The 21,321-nt window shown below is 42.4% G+C and overlaps 1 protein-coding gene across 1 annotated transcript in view; it reads left to right on the forward strand.

The window, feature by feature from the left end:
• Positions 1-753: 753 nt before the first annotated feature.
• PIGU (phosphatidylinositol glycan anchor biosynthesis class U) overlaps positions 754-21,321 on the forward strand; it is a 51,321-nt gene continuing 30,753 nt past the window's right edge. The window contains exons 1-7 of the mRNA XM_053250016.1: positions 754-964; positions 4,652-4,716; positions 6,472-6,531; positions 8,008-8,070; positions 11,966-12,075; positions 16,054-16,154; positions 18,094-18,191. Coding sequence (XP_053105991.1) covers positions 835-964; positions 4,652-4,716; positions 6,472-6,531; positions 8,008-8,070; positions 11,966-12,075; positions 16,054-16,154; positions 18,094-18,191 — 627 coding nt within the window. The 5' untranslated portion in view covers positions 754-834. The remainder of the gene's footprint in view (positions 965-4,651; positions 4,717-6,471; positions 6,532-8,007; positions 8,071-11,965; positions 12,076-16,053; positions 16,155-18,093; positions 18,192-21,321) is intronic.

Below are 21,321 nucleotides of genomic sequence, written 5' to 3' on the forward strand. Positions count from 1 at the left end.
AAACATCCCAAAGAACGAACTACGTTTTCCCCTGGACCAGGAACACAGCTGGGCTCTGCCCTACTACCTGTGCTTTGCAACAGGATTAGTTTCTGCTGGCTTGTGGACTGGACTCTGGACTGCAGAGATCAGAGTGTTGATAGATAAACATTGATTCTGATTTCCAATGCCTGGGTTACTGAAGATGAAAATGGCTATATAAAAACTGAACTGTACCGCCCTTTTGTATAGAGGCCACACACAAAAATCTGCAAACGGGTTTTGGACAGTTACAATGTCCACACCTTTTGAAACCCAGGAAGTTTGCTTGAAACAAGGAAGTTCCATGCAAAATTAAGCAGAATGTTGAGTCGATGGCTGTACACAGTCATGTAGAACTCTTGCAAGAAGTTTTGAGTAGAGCTGGAAGTACGAAGAAAAAGCTTACTTAATTGGGTTTGGGTTTTGAAGGCCAGCATCATCATCTGTTGCATGGGAGGTAGATAATAACAACAACAGCAACAACACAACATCCTGATTCTCTAGAGATATTGTGGATTCTCTGGATGTTCTGATCAGAAATAATAATACTGAATGGAACGTGCTCTGATCATAACGGGACATGACTGAAGAACCAACTTTCCACGCCATCCGAGGCAAAAGGAATTTATTCACTCGCTCTTTCCTTATTTTGACCCACTCACTCCACCGTCGCCCCTAGGAAGTAAAGACTACCGCAACGCACGGGATTCTGGGAGTCGTAGTTCACTTGTCCTAACCTTCACGGTAGACACCCAGCTCTACAGATTAGGCTGAGAACTACTGCTGGCATTAGGCGGGTGTCCTGCCGCTAAGATGGCGGCTCCCTTAGTGCTGGTGCTTCTGGTGGCTGTGACAGTTCGGGCCGTGCTGTACCGCTCCAGCCTGGCCGTGCTCATCTCCGAGAGGGTGGAGGTGGCGTCCCCTTTAAATGCCTGGAAGCGAGGTGAGGGCCTGCTGTGGGGCGGGGGCTGAGGTTTCCCCCTCGGATTACAGAAGGGCAGCAGCAAGCGCGAGCTGAAAGAACACTCCCCTCGCTCGGCTTCTGTAGGAGCCACCCCAGTGAGAATCTCTCCGATCTGGGGCTCCCACCCTCCCAGGGAGGAGGGGGCATTGGGGCTTATAAGTAGTAATCATGGTCGCATTGGGCGCTCTCCTTGGCTTTGGATTGTGCTGTGGAGTGAAACACGTCTTGAGTATGTGGAGTAGTGCAGATTCAAACAATGTAATCCCGGAAAAAAGATTTCTGCAAATGTTAAAACTGCCAACTCCGCCCCCCCGCCCCCAATAGAATTCCTGTTCCATTAACAGTTGCATAACTTACACAAGTTTAGTGGTCGGACCTTCTCATGTCACTGAGATGGAGGAATGGAGGCAAAACTTCACTTACTGCAGTTTGCCTGTTATGCAAGTGTAAAAGGCACAGGAGCCTTGCGGGGGGGGGGCGCGAGGGAGTTAGCTACTCTAATCATGAGCTTGTCTGCACTTTGCAGAAAAGAGGCCATGTGATAAAAGAGGTAGTATAGTGGAAGTAACTTGCCTAGGGAGCAAGAGGTTGCTGGTTCGAATCTGCTCTGGGAAACACTTATATCGGGCAGAAGTGATATAGAAAGATGCTGAAAGGCATCATCTCATATTGTGTGGGAGAGGGCAATGATAAATCCATCCTCTGTTCTACCAAAAGAAAATCACAGGGCTCTGTGAGCACCAGGAGTCAACACCAACTCAACGGCACAACTTTAAAGCCACTTAATGGCGCAGCAGGGAAGTAATTTGCCTAGGAAGAAAGAGGTTGCTGGTTTGAATCCCTGTTGGTATGTTTCCCAGACTATAGGAAATACCTATATCGGGCAGCAGTGCTATAGGAAGGTGCTCTCATATTGTGTGGGAGATGGCAATGGTAAACCCCTCCTGTTTTCTACCAAAGAAAACCACATGGCTCTGTGGTCGCCAAGAGTCGACATTGACTCGATGGCACAACTTTACCTTTATAGTTATCGACGGCACAACTTTACCTTTATAGTTATCGATGGCACAATTTTACCTTTTTAGTTAAGAACCAATGACTACAAAAAATAATCTGTTGAGCCAGTATGTATGTTTATCAGAGTTACAATTAATGGAATTCAGACTACTTGTTTTCTTGTCTTTGTTCTGTTGTCCAGTAATCAAACCTAGTACAAGTTGTGCAGAAGATAAATCCTGGTGCTGGTAATACAGTAGCACAAAACAGTAACCAGCGGTACTGATCCTTTTAGTAGGGATGTGTACAAGCTGTTTGTGCACCCTACAGTAGGGTGGGGAGCGGTTCCCTTAAAAAGCAGTTAAAGAACTCCTAACCTGTTCCCCACCCCGCACTCTGCCACCCATGTCCCAAATGCCTACGTGGGCCTGCAGCCTCTGTGAAGCATTGGCACGCACATGGCTGGCATGCATACATACAAATGCTGACCATTTGGATGGTCAGCAGTACCATATTGACCACCCAAATGGCTGGTGCATGTGCATGCCAGCCATGTGCATTCCAATGACACGTGGAGACTTCAGGGAGCAGCGCATGGGTGTTTCGAATGTGAATGCCAGTGGTGAAAAAGCAGTGGGGTGGGTGAAAGCAGGTAAGCAGGAGCTCCTTTCTTGCTTTTTAAGATAACTGCTCCCCACCCCACCAAGCTGGCGTCTGAGCTGGTTTGGTACTTCAAAGAGGAGGTGCATGCCTGTTACACCTGTTAGAAGTGAGAATTCTAAAGCATTGCTCTTGGCACTGCAGTAACTGCTTCTGGCCACTAGAGTCATGAGGAGGTCTCTATTGGTCAGTTACCAGTCAGTCAGAACTCTTCAGTTGTTAAAGGCTAGTGCCTGTTTGTATATGTTGTTCTAATTATGTGATGTTTTAGTTTATTAATACATCTTTTTTTTAACTCAACCTACTGTTTTCAGATAAATCTCTTGGACTAAATTTCTTTACCACCAGAGCATACTCTGCTGTGTGAGGACTTTAATTACCCTCCTCACACCCCTCTACAGATCCTAGTGATGCTGCATGCAAATTCCTCAAGTCAATATTCTAATCATATTTTAAAGAAAATCACAGATGCAGTGTCTCCTAGTACTGCCATAGAATAAAACTCCAAATATGGAGCACAGCATGCATTATAATGATATTAAAGGCAGACCTCTAATGTTCAATCATATTCACGTTCTCTGTATTGGATGAGACATTTTGATGTTGCTCAAAAATCTGGATCTTCTCAGGTCATCTCTATTTAAACGCATGACTCCCCTGAAACCTCCTCACAACCTTCTGTCACAATCATGTACAAATCATGAAGCTTTGTGGCATGAATGTGGATATTTTTAAATCATTGTGGTACTACAAGGTACTGGATTTGTGTGTGTGTGTGTGTGTGTGTGTGTATGTGTTTTTTTTTAAAATGGAGACAGATTTGAAATGAAACATGATCTGCATATAAAACTCATTATATGTGAAGACTCTTGCCTGGAAAAAGAATTATTTTGGTCACTGTGACACATTGATTTGATTTCTATCCTACTTTGCCCCATGGGCTCAGAGTGACTTAAACAACAACAAATATGTATATACCGCTTTTCAACAAAAGTTTCCAAAGTGGTTTACATAAAGAAATAATAAATACATAAATAATATGGATCCTTGTCCCCAAAGGGTTCACAATCTAAAAAGAAACATAAGATAGACACGAGCAACAGTCACTGGAGGGGTGCTGTGCTGGGGGTGGATAGGGGCAGTTGCTCTTCTGCTAAATAAAGAGAATCACCACGTTAAAAAGGAGGTGCCTATTTTTCCAGTTGTTAGGGGTAAAAGTGTCCCCCCCCCCCAATGTTAACACTCCATTCTCCCTAGGGAGTATGAGACATGGATCATTGTTTTTAGTGCAGTCAGTAGGGGAAGCTGTAATATAAGTTTAAAAGATTAATTTTTGGAGTCTGCCTTTTAAAATGATAGCCGACATGATGGGCAGCACTGCATTGACGTTAGGGACTCACCGGGCCCCCTGTGCAACTTGAAAGGCTGTGAAACGACTTAAACCCACTTCTGAGCAGTTGCGCACTGCTCCTTCCATGGTTACTAATTGTTTCCAATGGAAGGAGCGCTGTGCAAATCCCCAGAGGCGGTTTTAAGTCATTCCACAGAAGCCCCATCGGGCTACCTTCAAGTTGTGCAGTATCCTCAGTGGTCCCGAGTGTTGACACAGGGTTGCTTGTCATGTCTGCCAATGAGAATTCATGTCCACCTTTTAAATAAAAGGGTTTTATTTATTTATTTGCTCCTTTGAAATGATGGGTTTGCAGAATCCATGACTTAGCAACCATGGGAGAGACATGTCAGTTGTGCTTGGATGATCAAGGGTGGGGTTGTGTATGGATAAACCATTAAGTTTCATGAGTACCCATTCCCTAGGATTTTATGCTAGTGTGGCAGCATGACATGCTGGGGCCATGATGTTTTAGCAGGCAGGCAGAGCAACTGTGTGCCAAATGTGTGTGGATGATGGATTTTGTGTGATTTGTCTTAAGAAGTCATCCAGTCCTATATAGATCCAGCCTTTAAGCTTGGTGTGACTTGTCTTAATTTTGGATAACTCCTGTTTTGCAGTGGTCGAAGGGCTAGCCTTACTTGACTTGGGTGTGTCTCCATATTCTGGAGATGTCTTTCATGAAGTAAGTGTACCTTGTTTTGGTTTCCTAAAATAATCTTTTATGCTATGAAATGTCTTTTATCCTGAACATTCTAAAAACAGTGGATGTGATCCTTTACCATGTCAGGATGCAGGACTGCATGCAGAGGGATCCCGGTATAAAGGAGTCCCGAATGCAGGAGTGTGTGCATATATTCCTGTTTCCTCCCTCCAAGACACATAGTACATGTACACGTGGTCTGGATGTGCCCCGCATATCCCCATCCACCCAAATCTCCCTGTCTGTGCAGTGGAAATGATTTGAGCACTGAATCTTGTCCAGCACATTGGAAGGGAGAATTCGATGTATGGGAATATGGGAGGCACACATAAACTTCCTGTTCCCCATACCAGGTGTTCCCAACCTTGGATCCCCAGATGTCATTGAACTACAAATCCCATCATCCCCAGCCAAATGGCCAGTGGATCTCCAGTGGGGTGGAGAACCAGTATAGGGTGGAGAGCTGATCTTACATTAGTGAGCATGAATTATCCCCTTTGCTAAGCAGGATTTGCCTTGGTTTGCATTTGGATGAGTGATGACATGTGAGCTCTCTCTTCTGTAAGATATTCCCCTTCAGAGATGGAGCTGCCACTCAGTGGTAGAGTATCTGCTTTGCATGCACAAGGTCCTGGGTTCATTCCCTGGCATCTCCAGGTAGGGCTGGGAAAGACCATTACCTGAAATCTTGAAGAGCTTCTGCCTGTCAGTGCAGACAATACTGAGCTAGATGGGCCAATAGTCTGACTTGGTATAAGGCAGCTTCCTATTTTCCTGCATGTCATCTACTATAGCTATCTTAGCTGAATATTATGAATGAAATCTCTAAATGAGTGGCTCTGGGTTTACATGTTGCTCCATATTCTGAAAAGACAATAGGAACATCCACATGTTATGTTCAACTTTTGTATGACGAGTGTACAGTGTACACAGGTGTACATCTGTGCACCAATCATTCACATTTTATGCTGAATGCAGGTAGAGAAGTACACTTCCTATCTGTACCATGCATTTGAAGGGCCTGTATCCAGGTTCACTTTTAAAATGAGCACAGGTACAGTCATTCACACAAACATGTGTACTAGTGTACAGACATCTGTATACTCATACAGCATAATGTCAGAATCTGGCTAATGTACCACTACTGTACAAGGTTTAAAGTGTAAACTTCTATGTGCACCACTTTAGCAAATACAGGTGAACCTTGGCACACGCGGTCCCAGCAATCGTGTTTTCGTGTATCTGTGGTCAAGCAATTGACACCCAACCTTGGTATACGTGGAGGGGGGAGGCGAAAAGGGGTTAATTTTCCCATATCTGCAATTATAAGGTGGCTGGAAATGACCAAGGATTTTGAAGAAAGGAGCCATTTTGAGGCTCATTTGTGTTTAAGGGGGGCACCATGATTTTTTATGGGAAAATGGGCAAAAATTGGTATTTTAGGGGCATCGCTAGACAGCTGGGAAACACAGAGCCCGGTAGGGCACTTTCCCCACCTTGTTTCTGCAATTTTCAGCCCCTTTTTTGCTGCCTTGGGAACCTAACCCCCTGATTCACATTACGCTAATGCCCCATTATCCTTGGTTTCACCACCTGTGGAAATTGGCGGGAACATAACCTCTGCGGATAACAGGGTACACCTGTAAATCTGTTTTGAAAACCCTGACTATGAGTTGTTTTGATCTGAAGGCAGGTTGCCAAGTTTAATTGTGTTTTTATTTTAATTTTCCCCCCTAGACACCACTAATAATATACCTCTTTCATTTCCTGATTGATTATGCTGAACTGGTATTTATGGTAAGTGTTGCTTTCAGTTTCATTTCATGATCTACAGCAGAACTGCCTTTCTTTCAGAATTTATTCCTTGATTGCTTGAGAATGTAGCAGCAGGAGTGATTCACACAACGTGATTTTTCAGGCATGTTGTAACTGCTGTGAAGGCTTCTTGTCATGACTGACATTCAACAAAATTGCCGCTGTTCATGGGTTTGTCAGGGGCAAATGGTGTAAGTGAGCCATTCAACCCCACTAAATGCAGTGGCAGCATCCAGGAGCAGTATTCTGTCAGCAAAAGTGCCTTCCATTCACGGAAGTAGCATTGTGCTTACACAAGGGATGCTTAGGTTCGTGGAATGGGTCCTTGCATGCACTCTGGGAACAGAAGGAGTTTTCATTGACAGAGCAACAGCATTCAGCTAAAGGCCTAGATTCTGCCTGATGTAACATAGTTCTGAGTAAACCTGCTTAAATCCTGCTGTTACTGTATATGTAAAAATGTTATGGAAAATATGAATGCTTGAACTTTTTGTGTAAACCAGTGCTTGTGGAGGGATAAAATGCTATCATGTGATTATCCAGGGACTGTTGTATAATTTTATGAAGTTTGTTGTAATTCTTCCCTCTGCTCCAGTCTTTACTTACACGATGTTCCCACATGTAGCATATCTTGGTGCACATTGAATCTTCACATCTTATCTTAAACACAAGTTTTTATTTGGCTGCTGACAATTATTGTGGGGTGTGCGAAGGAAAACAGAGAACTGGAGCTTACGATGGCACAAAGATAATGAATCCCAGTTATATTTGTTTTCCACTTCTACTTTAGTGACAATGATAATCCAGAAATTGTAATTTCTCTTACGGGTTCCTTACTGAAAGCAGCTGCAAAGCTCTTGTGATTTCAGTTGGAGCAGGTCATACATGATAATCCTAAAAATAGTTTTAAAAATTTCTGAATCATAACTAATACAGAGAAATGGAGTAAATTCATTTTTTGGCACATTCTGTTGACTAGTTTCAGTTTTGTTTTATTTACATTCACATTTTTATATTGCTTTTAAGTTGTCTATTTTATGACACGGTTGAAAATGTTAAAAATAGTCTATATTTAAATATATAAATTTTTATAAATTTAAATTTATATAATAGTCTATAATCAGGGATTCTCAACGTTGGGTCCCCAGATGTTATTGGACTTCAACTCCCATAATCCCCAGCCCCAGTGGCTTTTGGTTGGGGATTATGGGAATTGAAGTCCAATAACATCTGAGGACCCAGCGTTGAGAATCCCTGGTCTATATTAATATATTTAATATAGACTATTATATAAATAGTCTATATTAAAAATAGGCTATAGTGTATAGTCTATATACACAATCCTGTCAATGAAGTAGCTTCAAAGCATAGTACATACATGTTATGTTCTGATTTTTCCTCCATATCCTACTTTTTTAAAAAAAATAACATTTTCTGTGATTTTTTTTTTTTTTAAAGATAACAGATATGTTGACTGCTATTGCACTCTATTTGGCCATTCAGGATTACAACAAAGTTTTGGTAAGTAAGCAGGTACTATTTTTGGTTCAGGTTTTGTTATTTATTATTCTATTTAAACATTTATACCCCGCCCCACCAGTACATTACTGCTTGGGGCACTTACAACATTAACAAAATAGATACATCATAGAACAATAAAAATATAATAAAATTTTAAAAGTTAAAAGGCAGGCTAAAACCACATTTAAAAGTTACAAATTTAAAAAGTTTCAAATTAAATTTTTTAAATAAAAAGCTAAAAACTAAGAAACCTACCAGATATAAGCAGTAGATAAAATATTAAAAATCCTCTCTAAAAAGATGTACAGTTATTGCTTTAAAACACTGAGTGAGAGAGCATGGCAAAGCTTTTCTAGGAGGGCATTCCACAGCCAAGGGGTCACAATAAAAAAGGCCCTGGTTCTAGTCCACTCCAGCTGGATTTCTGCAACCATGCTGACCATGCAAATGGCCACCACACATGCATGGAGGCCATGTGCATGCCGGTATCACGCGAGTGCAGCTGGAGGAGAGCGCCGCTGGTGCATGAAGTGCAAGTGCAGCTTGGGGGAGTGCCACCAATACAGGAAATGGTGGCGAGCATTGGAGGAACAGGTATGCACCTGCTCTCCGTTTTAAAGGCTCTGGGGGTATGCTGCGAATCACACTTCGAATTACAATTCATGCACATCCCTAGGGCAGACAGTGTACAGGAAATGTACTGTAACCAATGTGGGGTACCTGTTGGACCATATTTGCCCATATGAACCTGAGTTGGGTTATGTTGGCAGTCCCTCCTGATGTGTATCATCATTTGCAGGACTGGCTCTAGATTTCAGAGAGTTTTCAACAAACTGCCCTCCATTGGTGCCTTCCTTCCTGGTTGGGCCCTCAAAGAGCTGCTCTGCTACCACCACACAAAGACCATGAGCACAGGGGCAGTCTCAGGGTTTGGCAGTGGACACATCTGCGGATCTTAGCGCTCAGCAGCTGCCCAGCAATCTGATCCTGCTGTTAAAGTCTTTCACAATAGTCACATTATTTCATATTCATGCAGTATGGAACTATACAATAGTCCAAAAACGAACAAGCAGGGGAAACAATTAATTAAACAAGAAAGAGCAATTGGCTCCACCCAGGAGTATCATGTTTGTTGTGTTGGTTGATGGATTTTCATCCATATGTGTTTTTGTTGTGTGATCAGTTAGAAGGAAATATAAGTGTCTTGGAATAGAGACAGTTTTATGTATGGTACCATTCACTGTACCCTCTAAGGCGTGTGCATGTGCAAGTGCTCACAAGTTTTCTGATGTCCGCTCAGTTAATTTTAGATCCCGCTCAGGTTGAATTAGAAAGGCCTCACTCTGAATGCATCTGCGCACACAGTGCCTTGATATTGCCGCCCAGAACAATACTCATTCTGCACAGAGATGGAAAAAATTAGAGGGATCACTGATACCACTGCACTGAATTCATAGACTTTTCAATATGAACAGCATTACTCAGATTGGAACTGATATGCAGTAAATAAGTAGTGCAAATGAGCTCATACAGAACTTGCTTTTTCTTCTCCCCTCAACATGTGCAAGTGAAGCCTGAGAAATGCAAACTTCCTAAGCGTAATTGATTAGTACAGGTGGCCTTCATTATCCACGGACTCTGTATCCACAGTTTCGAGTATCTGCAATTGGGTCTTAGAGAATTTCATTATCTGCGGATAGAAAAATAGGCCAAATTTGCCTATCCGTGGTTTTGAGTGGCCAGAAATGGCCTGGAAATGACTTCTGATGTCATTTCCAGCCACCATTTTCCATCAGAGAGCCATTTTGTGGCTCTTAAAAAAAAATTGTGTGGGGGGGATATTTGACCACTTGTCGGGGTTTGAGGGGCATTGCTGGAGACCTTGAGACCTGGAGAATAATGTACTGGTGCCCCTGGTGGCGCAGTGGTAAAACTGCCGCCCTGTAACCAGAAGGTTACAAGTTCGATCCTGACCAGGGGCTCAAGGTTGACTCAGCCTTCCATCCTTCCGAGGTCGGTAAAATGAGTACCCAGAATGTTGGGGGCAATATGCTAAATCATTGTAAACCGCTTAGAGAGCTCCGGCTATAAAGCGGTATATAAATGTAAGTGCTAAGTGCTATTGCTACTGTCAATTTCTTCTTTTATTTCTGCCCCCCCTTGGTTTTTGGGGGCCCCCCGTTTTTTTGTTTAGGAACCTGACCCTGCAATTTCCATTGACTCAAGGTTTTGCTATCCGCGGTTTCTGTATTCACATCTATACATGAGACAGAACCCCCGTGAATAATGAGGGCCACCTGTATCTTCATACTGCTACAACAACAACAATATGTATATACCGCTTGTCAACCAAAGTTCTCAAAGCGGTTTACATAAAAAAGTAAATAATACATCAAGAAGATGGTCCCCTGTCCCCAAAGGGCTCACAATCTAAAAAGAAACATAAGGCAGATACCAGCAACAGCCACTGGAGGGATGCTGTGCTGGGGTTGGATAGGGCCAGTTGCTCTCCCCCTGCTAAATATAAAAAGAATCACCATTTTGAAAGATGCCTCTTTACTTAGTTAGCAGGGGTTATTGTCCATACGCATTTGGACAATACATTTTCTAGTGCTTAGGATTCACATACAGTACCACTTTCAACCATTGTATTAATTGATTTCTGGCAGACTTGGTTATGGGGTTACACTCCCCCAGAAGGAACAGGTACGCAATACAAAATGCTGGTTATTACCTTTAAAGCCCTGAATGACTTGGGCCCGGGCTACCTTAGAGAGCACTTTCTTCTGTATGATCCCCTTTGCATGTTGAGGTCATCTGGAGAGGTCTGTCTCCAGTTACCACCTGTATGTCTGGTGACGACTTGTAGCTGCTCCTGGCCTATGGAATGCACTCCCCGCAGATATGCGCAGTTTAGGCTTACTGTTGGCCTTTAAGAGAGCCCTAAAAACTTACTTGTTTGGCCTGGCCTTCCAAGGTTTTAAAATTGTTTTAAAGTATTTTAATTGGTTTTTAATGGTTCTGAATTGTTTTAAAATTGTTTTTATATTGTTTTAAGCATTGTGTTTTAAATGGTGTTTGTTTTTATGTTTTTTAATACTTCTTGTGCACCGCCCAGAGCCTTTGGATGGGGCGGTCTAAAAATGTAATTAATAATAATAATAAAAATTATTGAGACTTAGCAATTTTAGCATCAGACTTTACAATACAATTATGTGTTCATATATTCAAGAACAGAGGATTGACTGATAGTTTCACAGATGGTCTAGTATGCCTCCAGGGATTATGAATCTCTACTAATTCCTTTGAAATATAATTTCAGAGTATAGATTGTCTCAGGAAAAGAGGAAGTAGGAGATATTATTTTCTTCATAGTTAGTGGTAGAGATCTTTGCTGTAGAGGGATCTGTTGAAGCAAATAGGTTATGTTAATTATACTGATAAATCATTTTTCAATACAAATAGAGGCACTAGATATACTATGTGTGTTCTCCTCATAAATCTAACATAAGTTGTGACTTGACCTCATTTTTATTAAGTTATGAGATATGAAAAGAAATTAATATTTTAAGCTCTTCTGAAGCTCTGCTCTGAAAGGTCAGTGCTGATATATTAAGGGAATGACAATATTTTATATAATTAACTCAATATATTTCTAAATTGTCTTTAAAAATATATAATGCAAATCTGAAAAAGCTTACCATGTCACACAAGATGGTTCTGGTTATTCAAAGGTCGTAAGCAGCAGAATACGAACTGGGCTGTTAAGCTTGGATTTATTCTATAATCTGAAGAGATTAGCATTTTCCTCCACCATCAGGATGGTGGACAGGGTAGCAAAACACACGTGAATATGAGTGTTTTCTGACTTATGGCATTTTTCTCTCATGTCCAGTTTAAAAAGCAAAAACTGCTGATAGAACTGGATAAATATGCACCTGATGCTACTGACCTTTTCCGGACTCCCACGGAAATGTACTACATCCCGCTCAAGGTAGCACTGTTGTAAGTATTGCCTTCAGAGGATGCTTGTCTTCTAGTCCACAGAACGTTTATTGTTGCTTTTTATATTGGCTTGGATCCAGAGAAGCTCAAGAGGAGCTTCCCTTCACACAGCAGGGCTTCCTTGCCCCTTCCTTTAGCTGTCTGTGCCACCCTCCTGCCGCAGAATAGCTGCTCTTGAGGATCAGTAGGCCCTCTGAATATGGCACAAGGATGTGGCACAGGGGACTGCAGGTGGAAGATAGGAATCAGTGTAAATTCACACACACACACACACACACACACACACACACACACACACCCTGTACGAGTGGTCTTCCACTCCCACACTGGGCTTTGTGGATCCCACCTATTGCCTCTTATAGTATTTCAAGGGCTTAACCATTATAAGAAAACATGGGATGACTTATAATCTAAAAGGAAGTGCACTGGAAGGAAAAGAGGGAAGGAATGTTAATGTGTTTATTTGTGGGTTTATATAGGTTGTGAGGATTGCGTCAGCTGCATTCCCAAAGCAAAGCTTTACAAAATACTGCTCCACATTTGTAGATGGTAAGCATGCCCAGTTCAAATAGAAGAAAGTTACACCAGAGGAAGAAATGAAATTATGAAAATCCTATTATCTCTGTGTTTTAATTTAGCTGTCTGGTGAAAAGTCAATTTTGTGTGTCCTCTAAATTCATTAAAAATGAAGCTGGGTTGACATTAGATGGGAATCAAAAATTTAAAGGCTATAGATGTTTGAAACACGCAATTTTACTTTCTGTATTTGACCAGCTATAGTAGTGTCTTGATATTTCGTTTTGACAGTATGTCAGTGTCTGTTGGCACTTATATTTATTTAATCAACTTTAATAAACTAACTATTAAACTAACTATTTAATAAAATAAACTATGTGGATCCAAATCTGGACTGAATTCAGAGGACTTACGGTACTTGTTTCTTGTCTCATCAGCCCACCCCAGTGTTAAGGTAACTGAAGTAGGTGGACTTTAGTTCTGACAGGGTGAAATCTGAAAACCTGCTTTTAAAGGAATCATTATTTATTTTGTCTAGTCTAGAGATGAGTGAAGGCATTGCCTTTTATTGAATTCTTTTCTCCCACTAATCAATTTTCTGTACTCCCCTCCCTGCAATCTCTCCAACAAGAGGAAAAGGGGTAGAACTTCATGAGCCATCAGATCCCTGGATCAGAGCCAAAAATGTCTGCACAAACCAGACACCTGGATGCAGAGCATTCATCCTGTCCCTCCCACCCCGGCCATTGCCATAAGCAGCCTCTTGGGGTGGAAAGAATACTCAAGAGCCCCCAAGGCTATTCACTGGGAGCTACCCAGATGTTGGGAGCAGTTTTCCCACACAGATTTGCCCTTGCTGGATCCAGGATGTAATTCTTTATTCCTGATTACAATTTTATTATAGTGCCGATGATTAATCCAATGGCTTACCTGCTGAACAATAATCTATCAGTGTGTCTCTGCTCTTTTGAGCCTAGTAAAAGGAGATCATTGCATTGTAAAGCTTTTAATGGGAGTAGCTGCTATCTTAAAATATTCAACACATCATTCAGTAGTGAAAAGAATCTCTGAAAAGTATACAGTGGAGTTTTATCGTTGCCGCTTTTCAAAGACACCAGCTCAAATATACTGAGGCTTGAAAGAAAATACACACACGCGCCTTTTAATTAAGTTGTATAAATAAGGAACATACAAAATTACACATTTTACAAATATTTAAATATAGAGTAAATAGGAAAGAGGATTTGTCTATATGAATTATGGAAACATGACCATTGGTGCTGCAATTTTCTTCTTCTTTTAGTCTGATTCATTGTAAATGTTCACATGTTGGTAGTGGTTCTTGAACCATCTGCACTGTGCTCACATAATTCCTTCAGTCAAACTTATTCAGTGGTGGAATGTATTCCCCCCCCCCTTCAATATGTTTTACACACATTAATTTATCTCTTTTATAACATTTTTCTAAAGGTGTAAGAGTAGTGGCAATTACATATTAATAGATAGGTGTGGTGCCTATCCCTAAAAGTCTTCCAGTCTAAGGCTGCAATTTTGTGCACACTTACCTAGGAGTAAGCCTGATTGAATACAGTGGAACTTCTGAGGAGATGTGTTTAGGATTGCACTCTAAGTCTAATAGGGAATGAGAAAATGGAGAAGATATAACCTAATATTGTGCAGGGTTAGTAAGAGGTAAAAGAGTAGCGTGTCAGCAGAAATGCTGTGTCAGATCTTAGCCAGAATGTTGCTGAGCCAGTGAACACAGGTGAAGAGAGATGGGGAGTAATTTCCACATCTCTCCTCCCTCCAAAGGTACTTCTTGGCTTTGGAAATATCTTTTTAGGGCTACAGTACGCAACCCTCAAGGACATATTTCTGAAGCCAAAAAGTATTTTTAGAGGGAGGAGAGAGAAGCAAACATTGTTCCTCGCCCCACCCCACTCTGTCCGCATTTGCCTGCTCGGCACCATGCTGGCTGAGCTCCAGTACAGCATTTCTGCAGACAGCTACTCTTTTATACCCTGCTAGCTCTGTGCTGAAAATGAGCCAATATTTTTTGTATACTAATATGAAATCAACCCACTCCCTCCAATATTGATTTATGTGACATATTTTCCCTCTCCTCCATTCCCACTCACATGCACCAATGCCAAGCCTAGCCCACCTTCACTCCCTGAAACCCGCAGTTTACATGATCATCCCTGATCTCTCTCTCTGTCAAACCCATTTCTCGAAGAAAGGAACATTTCCCCCTTTTACATCATCATTGCTCAGAAGAGGTTGAATTTTAAATGTATTCTTTCTGCTGTGACATTTCCCTTTCCATCTTTGGCTCTTGTAATTACCTTGTGCTGTGCCGGAATACGGAGAGGTTTATTTGCAAGGGCAATACTTAATTTGGCAGAGTACCAAAGGTACCATTTCAGTTTACTGTCTTAGATGCTGAGTAATAAAAGCAAGATGGCTGGATTGTTCTTGCCAGGCAGAGATGCAAGTTTTGGGTGGTATAGAAATATGTTAAAATAAAAATAATTTTTGACTTCTTAGCAGCAGCAGCAGCGGATGATGATGATGATTTCTAGAGCTCCATCAATATATACTGTGCTTTATAATAGTAATACTTAGCATTTGTATAGTGCTTTCTAGAGTTCAAAGCAGTTCACATGTATTAATTTACAAAGTAATACTTCATGTATGTATGACATTTAAGATGAATAAGTATTCTTAACCCCGCATTGTAAAGAGCTGAGAGGGAGTGGCTTGCCTAGGGCCACCTAGTGAGTTCACGGCAGAAGTAAGAGTCAAACCAAGGACTTCCCGATTCATAGCTCAGTCCCTTAGCCACTTCAGTACACCAGCTTTCTTATAGGGTGGGTTCACAAGTAACAGCTGCAAGTAAGAAAGAGTCACCAATTCCTGATGAGTGTGTGCTTCTGGTACTGTTGCCTCTTCCGTGTCATCCAAACCCATTGGCATCAGGTGGAGAATGTTGAGTTTCCTCTGCTACCCGACATTTGGTCGATATTTGAAGTTGGATGGTGAAGGTTGGGCAGTGAAAGGAAGGAACCCAGCATTCTCCACCTGACATTTGTAGGCTCAGATGACACAAAAGAGATGGTAGTATCCCGAGTGCACACTTGCTGAGAAACCATGGTTTTCTCCTTCTTACTTGTCATCGTCCAATGTGAACCCACCATAGTATTCTATAATTAAGAACAGGACAAATATCCCCAGAGAAGCTTGCAATCTATATTTTGGCAGAGGGAGGGAAAGAGAGGCACGGAAAGAATGCCTGCAAATGTAGTTATATGTATTTAGGCTTTGTATCAATTGAGGATGAGAACTAAAGGTTTAGGCCAAAAGCTTAATAAAATTGTGCTTTTGAGAAGTGATTTGAAGGTAGTGTGAGAGAGGCAACATGTTGTTCTTGGACTCTGACTCTGAGTGCTTGTTCTTTTTCAGTTATCTCTTAAATCCATACACTGTGATGTCTTGCGTTGCGAAGTCCACCTGTACCATCAACAATACTGTAATAGCGTTCTTCATTTTGGCAACAATTAAAGGTAATATGCCTGAGAAAACATGCATACCTCTCTGCTTTGCTTTTTTTAATTCTTGAAGGATGTGCCACCCATTCATGTTGGCTTGTGACTGAAATTTCAGGCTACCCAGGCCAGGTAGGCCTGCAGTTCTAAAACTATGATCTAAACTTCTAAAGCTGCATTTGGGGCAGTTCCCCAGATGACAACCTAAACAATAATGTCAAATCTTGAAGGCCTTTTTCAGTCCTTGCAGTGCTTTCCTTTTCCCCATCTCCCTAGGTGTTGATTACAGTGGCATCAGCCACACAATAAGAAAGTTGTACGGTTTGCAGAGAACAAACAAATCAAAACAGTTGTTTACAATACAACAAAATTGCACCCCCTGTCCAAACATCTGACACCCATCTTTCAGATAACTTTACCATAATATCAGCTCAAAAATACAAGTCAAGCTCATTAATCTTTTAATATTTCAAAAACTATTTAGCAGTGGACATAGCCAGACCAAAAAATGCTGGAAAACTACAAATTTCAGTATGCTGGGGCTCATGAAAAACCCAAATACTATGTGGAGGTGTACTTGGAAAACTAAATAGAAGTGCCTGTCTAATTCTCTACTATGCATTCACTATGACATAAGTTTAAAATATAAATGGAGAATTTGACTTTTCCCAGATACTCTGAAAATAATTAAAGGATATACAGAGTAAACTGTGTCACTGCTTGGAATATATTCTAGTATTTCAGAAAGACAGTTAAAATGAGAGAAAGAGAGCAAGAAACTCTCAGTGGGCCTTAATACTAAGGATTTCACACAGATTCAAAGACAAACTCACCATTATTAGCCATATTATTAAGACATCACATTTAACTCACTTATCACAAGAAGCAAAGTAAGAGTAAATGAATGCAATCCTAGCTCATAAGCTTCAGTTCAGTATTCACAAGCCCTAATTCTCTGTACACAGTGCCAAACAATGGCCTCTGCGAGGCCTGGCAGAGACCATTTGAGCATGCGCGGTGGCCATTTTGTTTTCAGCGGCCATTTAAAAAAAAAAAAATTTAAAAAATGGCTCCCCCATTCAAGTGGCGCTCGGGGTACGTGCCCTGCCTGCCCCACCCTAGATACATCCCTGACTGGATGAACCTGGAAACTGCGATGATAGAAATATTTCTGCTTCTAAGTCTTAAAAATAAGAATATCTAATTTGTGTTGATATGCTCAGTATAACTGATATGTTTGCACATGGGGCATGTAAACAGCTTTAATCATTTCCTTGGAATTAATTCCATCTTTGAATATTGATGATCTATCATATATTACATGCCCGGAGCTGCTAGCTACGTTTTTGAAATATAAATTATGCTGATGTTGATTATTTGCTCCAGGAGGGAGCATTAGACTGTTTTTTCTCTCAATTATTTTTTACTGCTGAAAATAAAAATATTATCATTAGAAAAGAGTGTATTTGCTCATCATGTGTTCACTTGCTCTTACTGGGTAAATGTTCCTTTCAACTTTAATCTGTTTAGAAGTTTATATGCAGCTCTGCAGATAGGATAAGACTGAGGTCACATCCTGGCACCAAGTCTCCTTACTCTCAGAACCGAGAGTGTGGGGAAACAGTGAAGCTGCTACCTTGAACATTTGAGTACCATTTTCTGGTAATGTGGTGCTGCTACAGCTATAAGTGAAGTCCATGGTGCCTGTTATCCACTATGGCCTGAGCAGGTGGGGAGAAAAGGAGTCTCCAACATGTGCAAACGGTGGGTGTGCACAGAATGTATATTGTCTCGCTATCAAGACACACCCTTAATTTATACATAATCTGCTCTATTAAGTGCTCTAGAATGCCTGGAGACTATCTCTCTTGTTGACCACAAGCTTCCATTATAAAAGTCCATTTAGATATGAAATGCCTTGTGATTTATTAACCATTGCATTCATTTTATTTTTCAGGCAGTTCTTTCCTCAGTGCTGTATTTCTGGCCTTAGCAACGTATCAGTCCCTGTACCCCCTCACCTTGTTTGCTCCAGCCCTTCTGTATTTACTGCAGGTAAATATTCTACAGGAGCAAATGCTGCCCTCTTAGTCTGGCTGGTTCCTATCAACCATCAGTAGACGGAAAGACTAGCAAACTTGAATTGATGGATACCACAGTGGCAGCCTTAAAACACTGATAGGCTTGCTTGTGGGCAGATGGCTAGAATTAGAAAGCAACCTGCAAATTACTTGCAGGCCATCTTGGCTGTAATACAGCACGTTCCTGGTCATTTGTGACCAGTGTTGTTGAGCAGATTGTGAAATGTCAGACTGTCCATGTTGATCCAATGCAAGTGAGGTGAGTTTTAATGATTGTCCTTCCTCCTGAATCCTGTAAGCCTGGAAAAACACTGCAGTTGGCAACTGTTACATCTGCTTTGCCCTTCTGTACCAGAAGACAAGCGCAGTCATTGAAAGCATCTGGTTCCTCCTCCTTTTTGAATGTTGATCTGAGTCCTTCAGGGAGTTGGATGCTGATGGAATCTTTAATTATTCATGCCTACGCAAGGCCCTGTAAGGCAGACCAGATGAGCTTCTCAGAGGGCACAAGAAGATGCTTTTCCAAGATCCCAGGATTGATATTAAAAAAAATAGGGCAGCTCTTTGTTAGTCCTGCAGCCAGCCAGTGCATCCCATTGTTACCCTATCACCCCAGTTGTTTAGGATTTTATATTGGCAATCAATACTGAATACAAATGCTTCCTCCCCCCCTTCTTTTTAAAACCACTTTTTAATCTTCAGCCTCTGCTGGGAACATATTTTTGGCGGTGGGGGGGGTTGCTTGATTTTGGCACACAGAAATTAATGTAAAGCAGGGCTGCACAACTTCAGCCCTTCAGCTCTTGCTGGGCCTCAGTTCCCATCATCCCCAGCTACAGTGGCCAGTAGTCGGGAATGATGGGAATAGTAGTGCAACAACAGCCGGAGGGCCAAAGTTGTGCAGTCCTGATACAAAGCATGCCCATGGAAGAAACAAATGTCATGGGGCATTCCTAGTTCACTGGAAGGAAGTGGGTGGGGTGTCTTCAGCTTAGGACTGGGGTGCTTAACTTTGGCCCTCCAGCTGTTGGACTACAACATCCATCATCCGTGGCCAATAGGGGTGATGGGAACTGTAGTCCAGAACAGCTGGAGATCCAAAGCTGAGCATTCCTGGCTTGGGGACATAGGAAACAGTCAAGACCATTGTCCATCTAGCTCAGTAGTGCACAACCCAAATAAGCTGGAACCACCCACGACTTAGTGTTTGGGGGGGTGGGGTCAAGGTCAATGTTCAGCACATTAATGATTACATTAACATTATTAAATATAAAGGAAAGCATTGAAAATACTAATGAACAGAATTATTGGTTACTCACAGCATGAGAGAAGAGGAGACTTTTAGCAATCCTCCCTCCCTCCCTTCCAGCCTTTTGTGCACTTTCAAAGCTTGCAAAGGTTAACTTTGGAAGGGGGCTCACTCCCACCAGGGCCATGGGGCAAAGCAGCATTTTGCACCTCACCTCGGGCACCACAAAACTTTGGGCCACCCCTGGGGCCAGAGAAAATGTCCCCGTGGGCAAGACCTGGCCCCCGGGCCTTACGTTGTGCAGGCCTGGTCTATACTGACTCACAGCCACTCTCCAGGGTTACAGATGGGTTTCCCCCAACCCTGTCTGAAGATGCCAGGGATTGAACTTGGGGCTTCTGTATGCAAAGCAGATGCTCTTCCTCTGAGCTCTGTCCCTTTACAAAAGCACTCTTTGGTTGTCCCTGATAGAAGTGAGGCGATAATTCCTTCTTGCCCACTTGTGTGTCCTAGGAGGACAGGGCTTAATGTTGCTTCTAGGCTTCAAGCACAAAGGGGCTAAACACCATCATTCCAGCCACTGCAGTGCTGTGCAGGGGAAGAGGAGAGGGCGAGTAAAATACAGCAGGGCGTGCAAAGTATGTGTGGTGTGAGAAGACAAATAGGTTTATTCCAGGTAACCTCTAGTAGTTTGGCTCCTGACTGATTCAGTGGTGACCACTCTCTGTTCAGTAAGCACTAATGTAGTACTGACACAAGAGACGTGTGATCAGATCTCCCAACATGCTTGTTTTCCCTACAGCAGCTGCAAGTGGGCTCACATTTTGACAGGTGAGCCCCCGCCCTGACCCCCAGCAGTACTAATATCAGCTGTGGGGTGTGTGTGTGTGGACTTTTGATTGGAAAAGAGGCATGAGAAGAAAGGGTTAAACCCTCCCTCCTTCACTCTTGTGCCTCTGTTCCTGTTGAAAATAAGGACTACTTTCTGCCTCCATCCCCAGTCCACAGACACTTTAAAGTGGGGGAAATGTCACAAGATCTTATCACACACCTCCCTGTCAGGTCCATTTTGGACCTAAGAAAGACTTTTAGGTAAGAAGGTGCCTCCTTATTTCTGGTACTGATCTGAGGATTTGAAGGAATTAAAAACCAATCCCTGCTGTGTGCAGGGACCAGAAGAAATGGTTTCAAAAACCAGCACTTTGGGAATAACTGATAGTATGTAATGGAAAAAACTTGAGTGCTGACTTAGGTTGCTGAAACCCCAAGTTCTGTGATTAGTCTTAGGCCTCTTAGCCTAACTATTTCAGTCAGGGAGCTCATACCATCAGTTCCTTTTGAGGCCTATTGACTGCTCTGAGAGAACCATTTGGGCGGCCCCCTCCCCCATTCCCCCCCTTCTGTAAAGATCATTGTGCTCTGACAGAAAGGCAAAAGAGAATCCTCTACCTTTGACAGTGGTGTTTGAGCCTGACTGTGCTCTATATTGCCCCTTGTCACACTTTCCGTATAACAGTGTTGTCGGGGCTTCCCCGATGGGCTGCAGGCCACCAGAGGAGATCGGGGTGGCACTCAGGAACCTACCCTCCCAATTTGGCTGGTGTCAGTCCCTCCCGGCCATGCAGCTCTGGAGGTGGTTGCTTGCGCCGGCCAGGGAGCGTCTTCCTGGCCCCCACAGGATAGCAGTGCGTCATCGCTTGAAGACAGCGAGTTGTCGCAGGATCAGGGGCAACTCATGCAAGATCTCGGCCTGAGTTCTTGTGAGACTTGCCCCGCTTGCCAAGAGTTATATGAACCAGAGCTGGCCAGTGATGATGGGCCAGTCCCAGAGGAGGGCTGCCAGGAGAAAGAGCTC

Source organism: Hemicordylus capensis, chromosome 4 (genome assembly GCF_027244095.1).
Source record: "Hemicordylus capensis ecotype Gifberg chromosome 4, rHemCap1.1.pri, whole genome shotgun sequence".
In the NCBI taxonomy this organism is placed as follows: Eukaryota; Metazoa; Chordata; class Lepidosauria; order Squamata; family Cordylidae; genus Hemicordylus; species Hemicordylus capensis.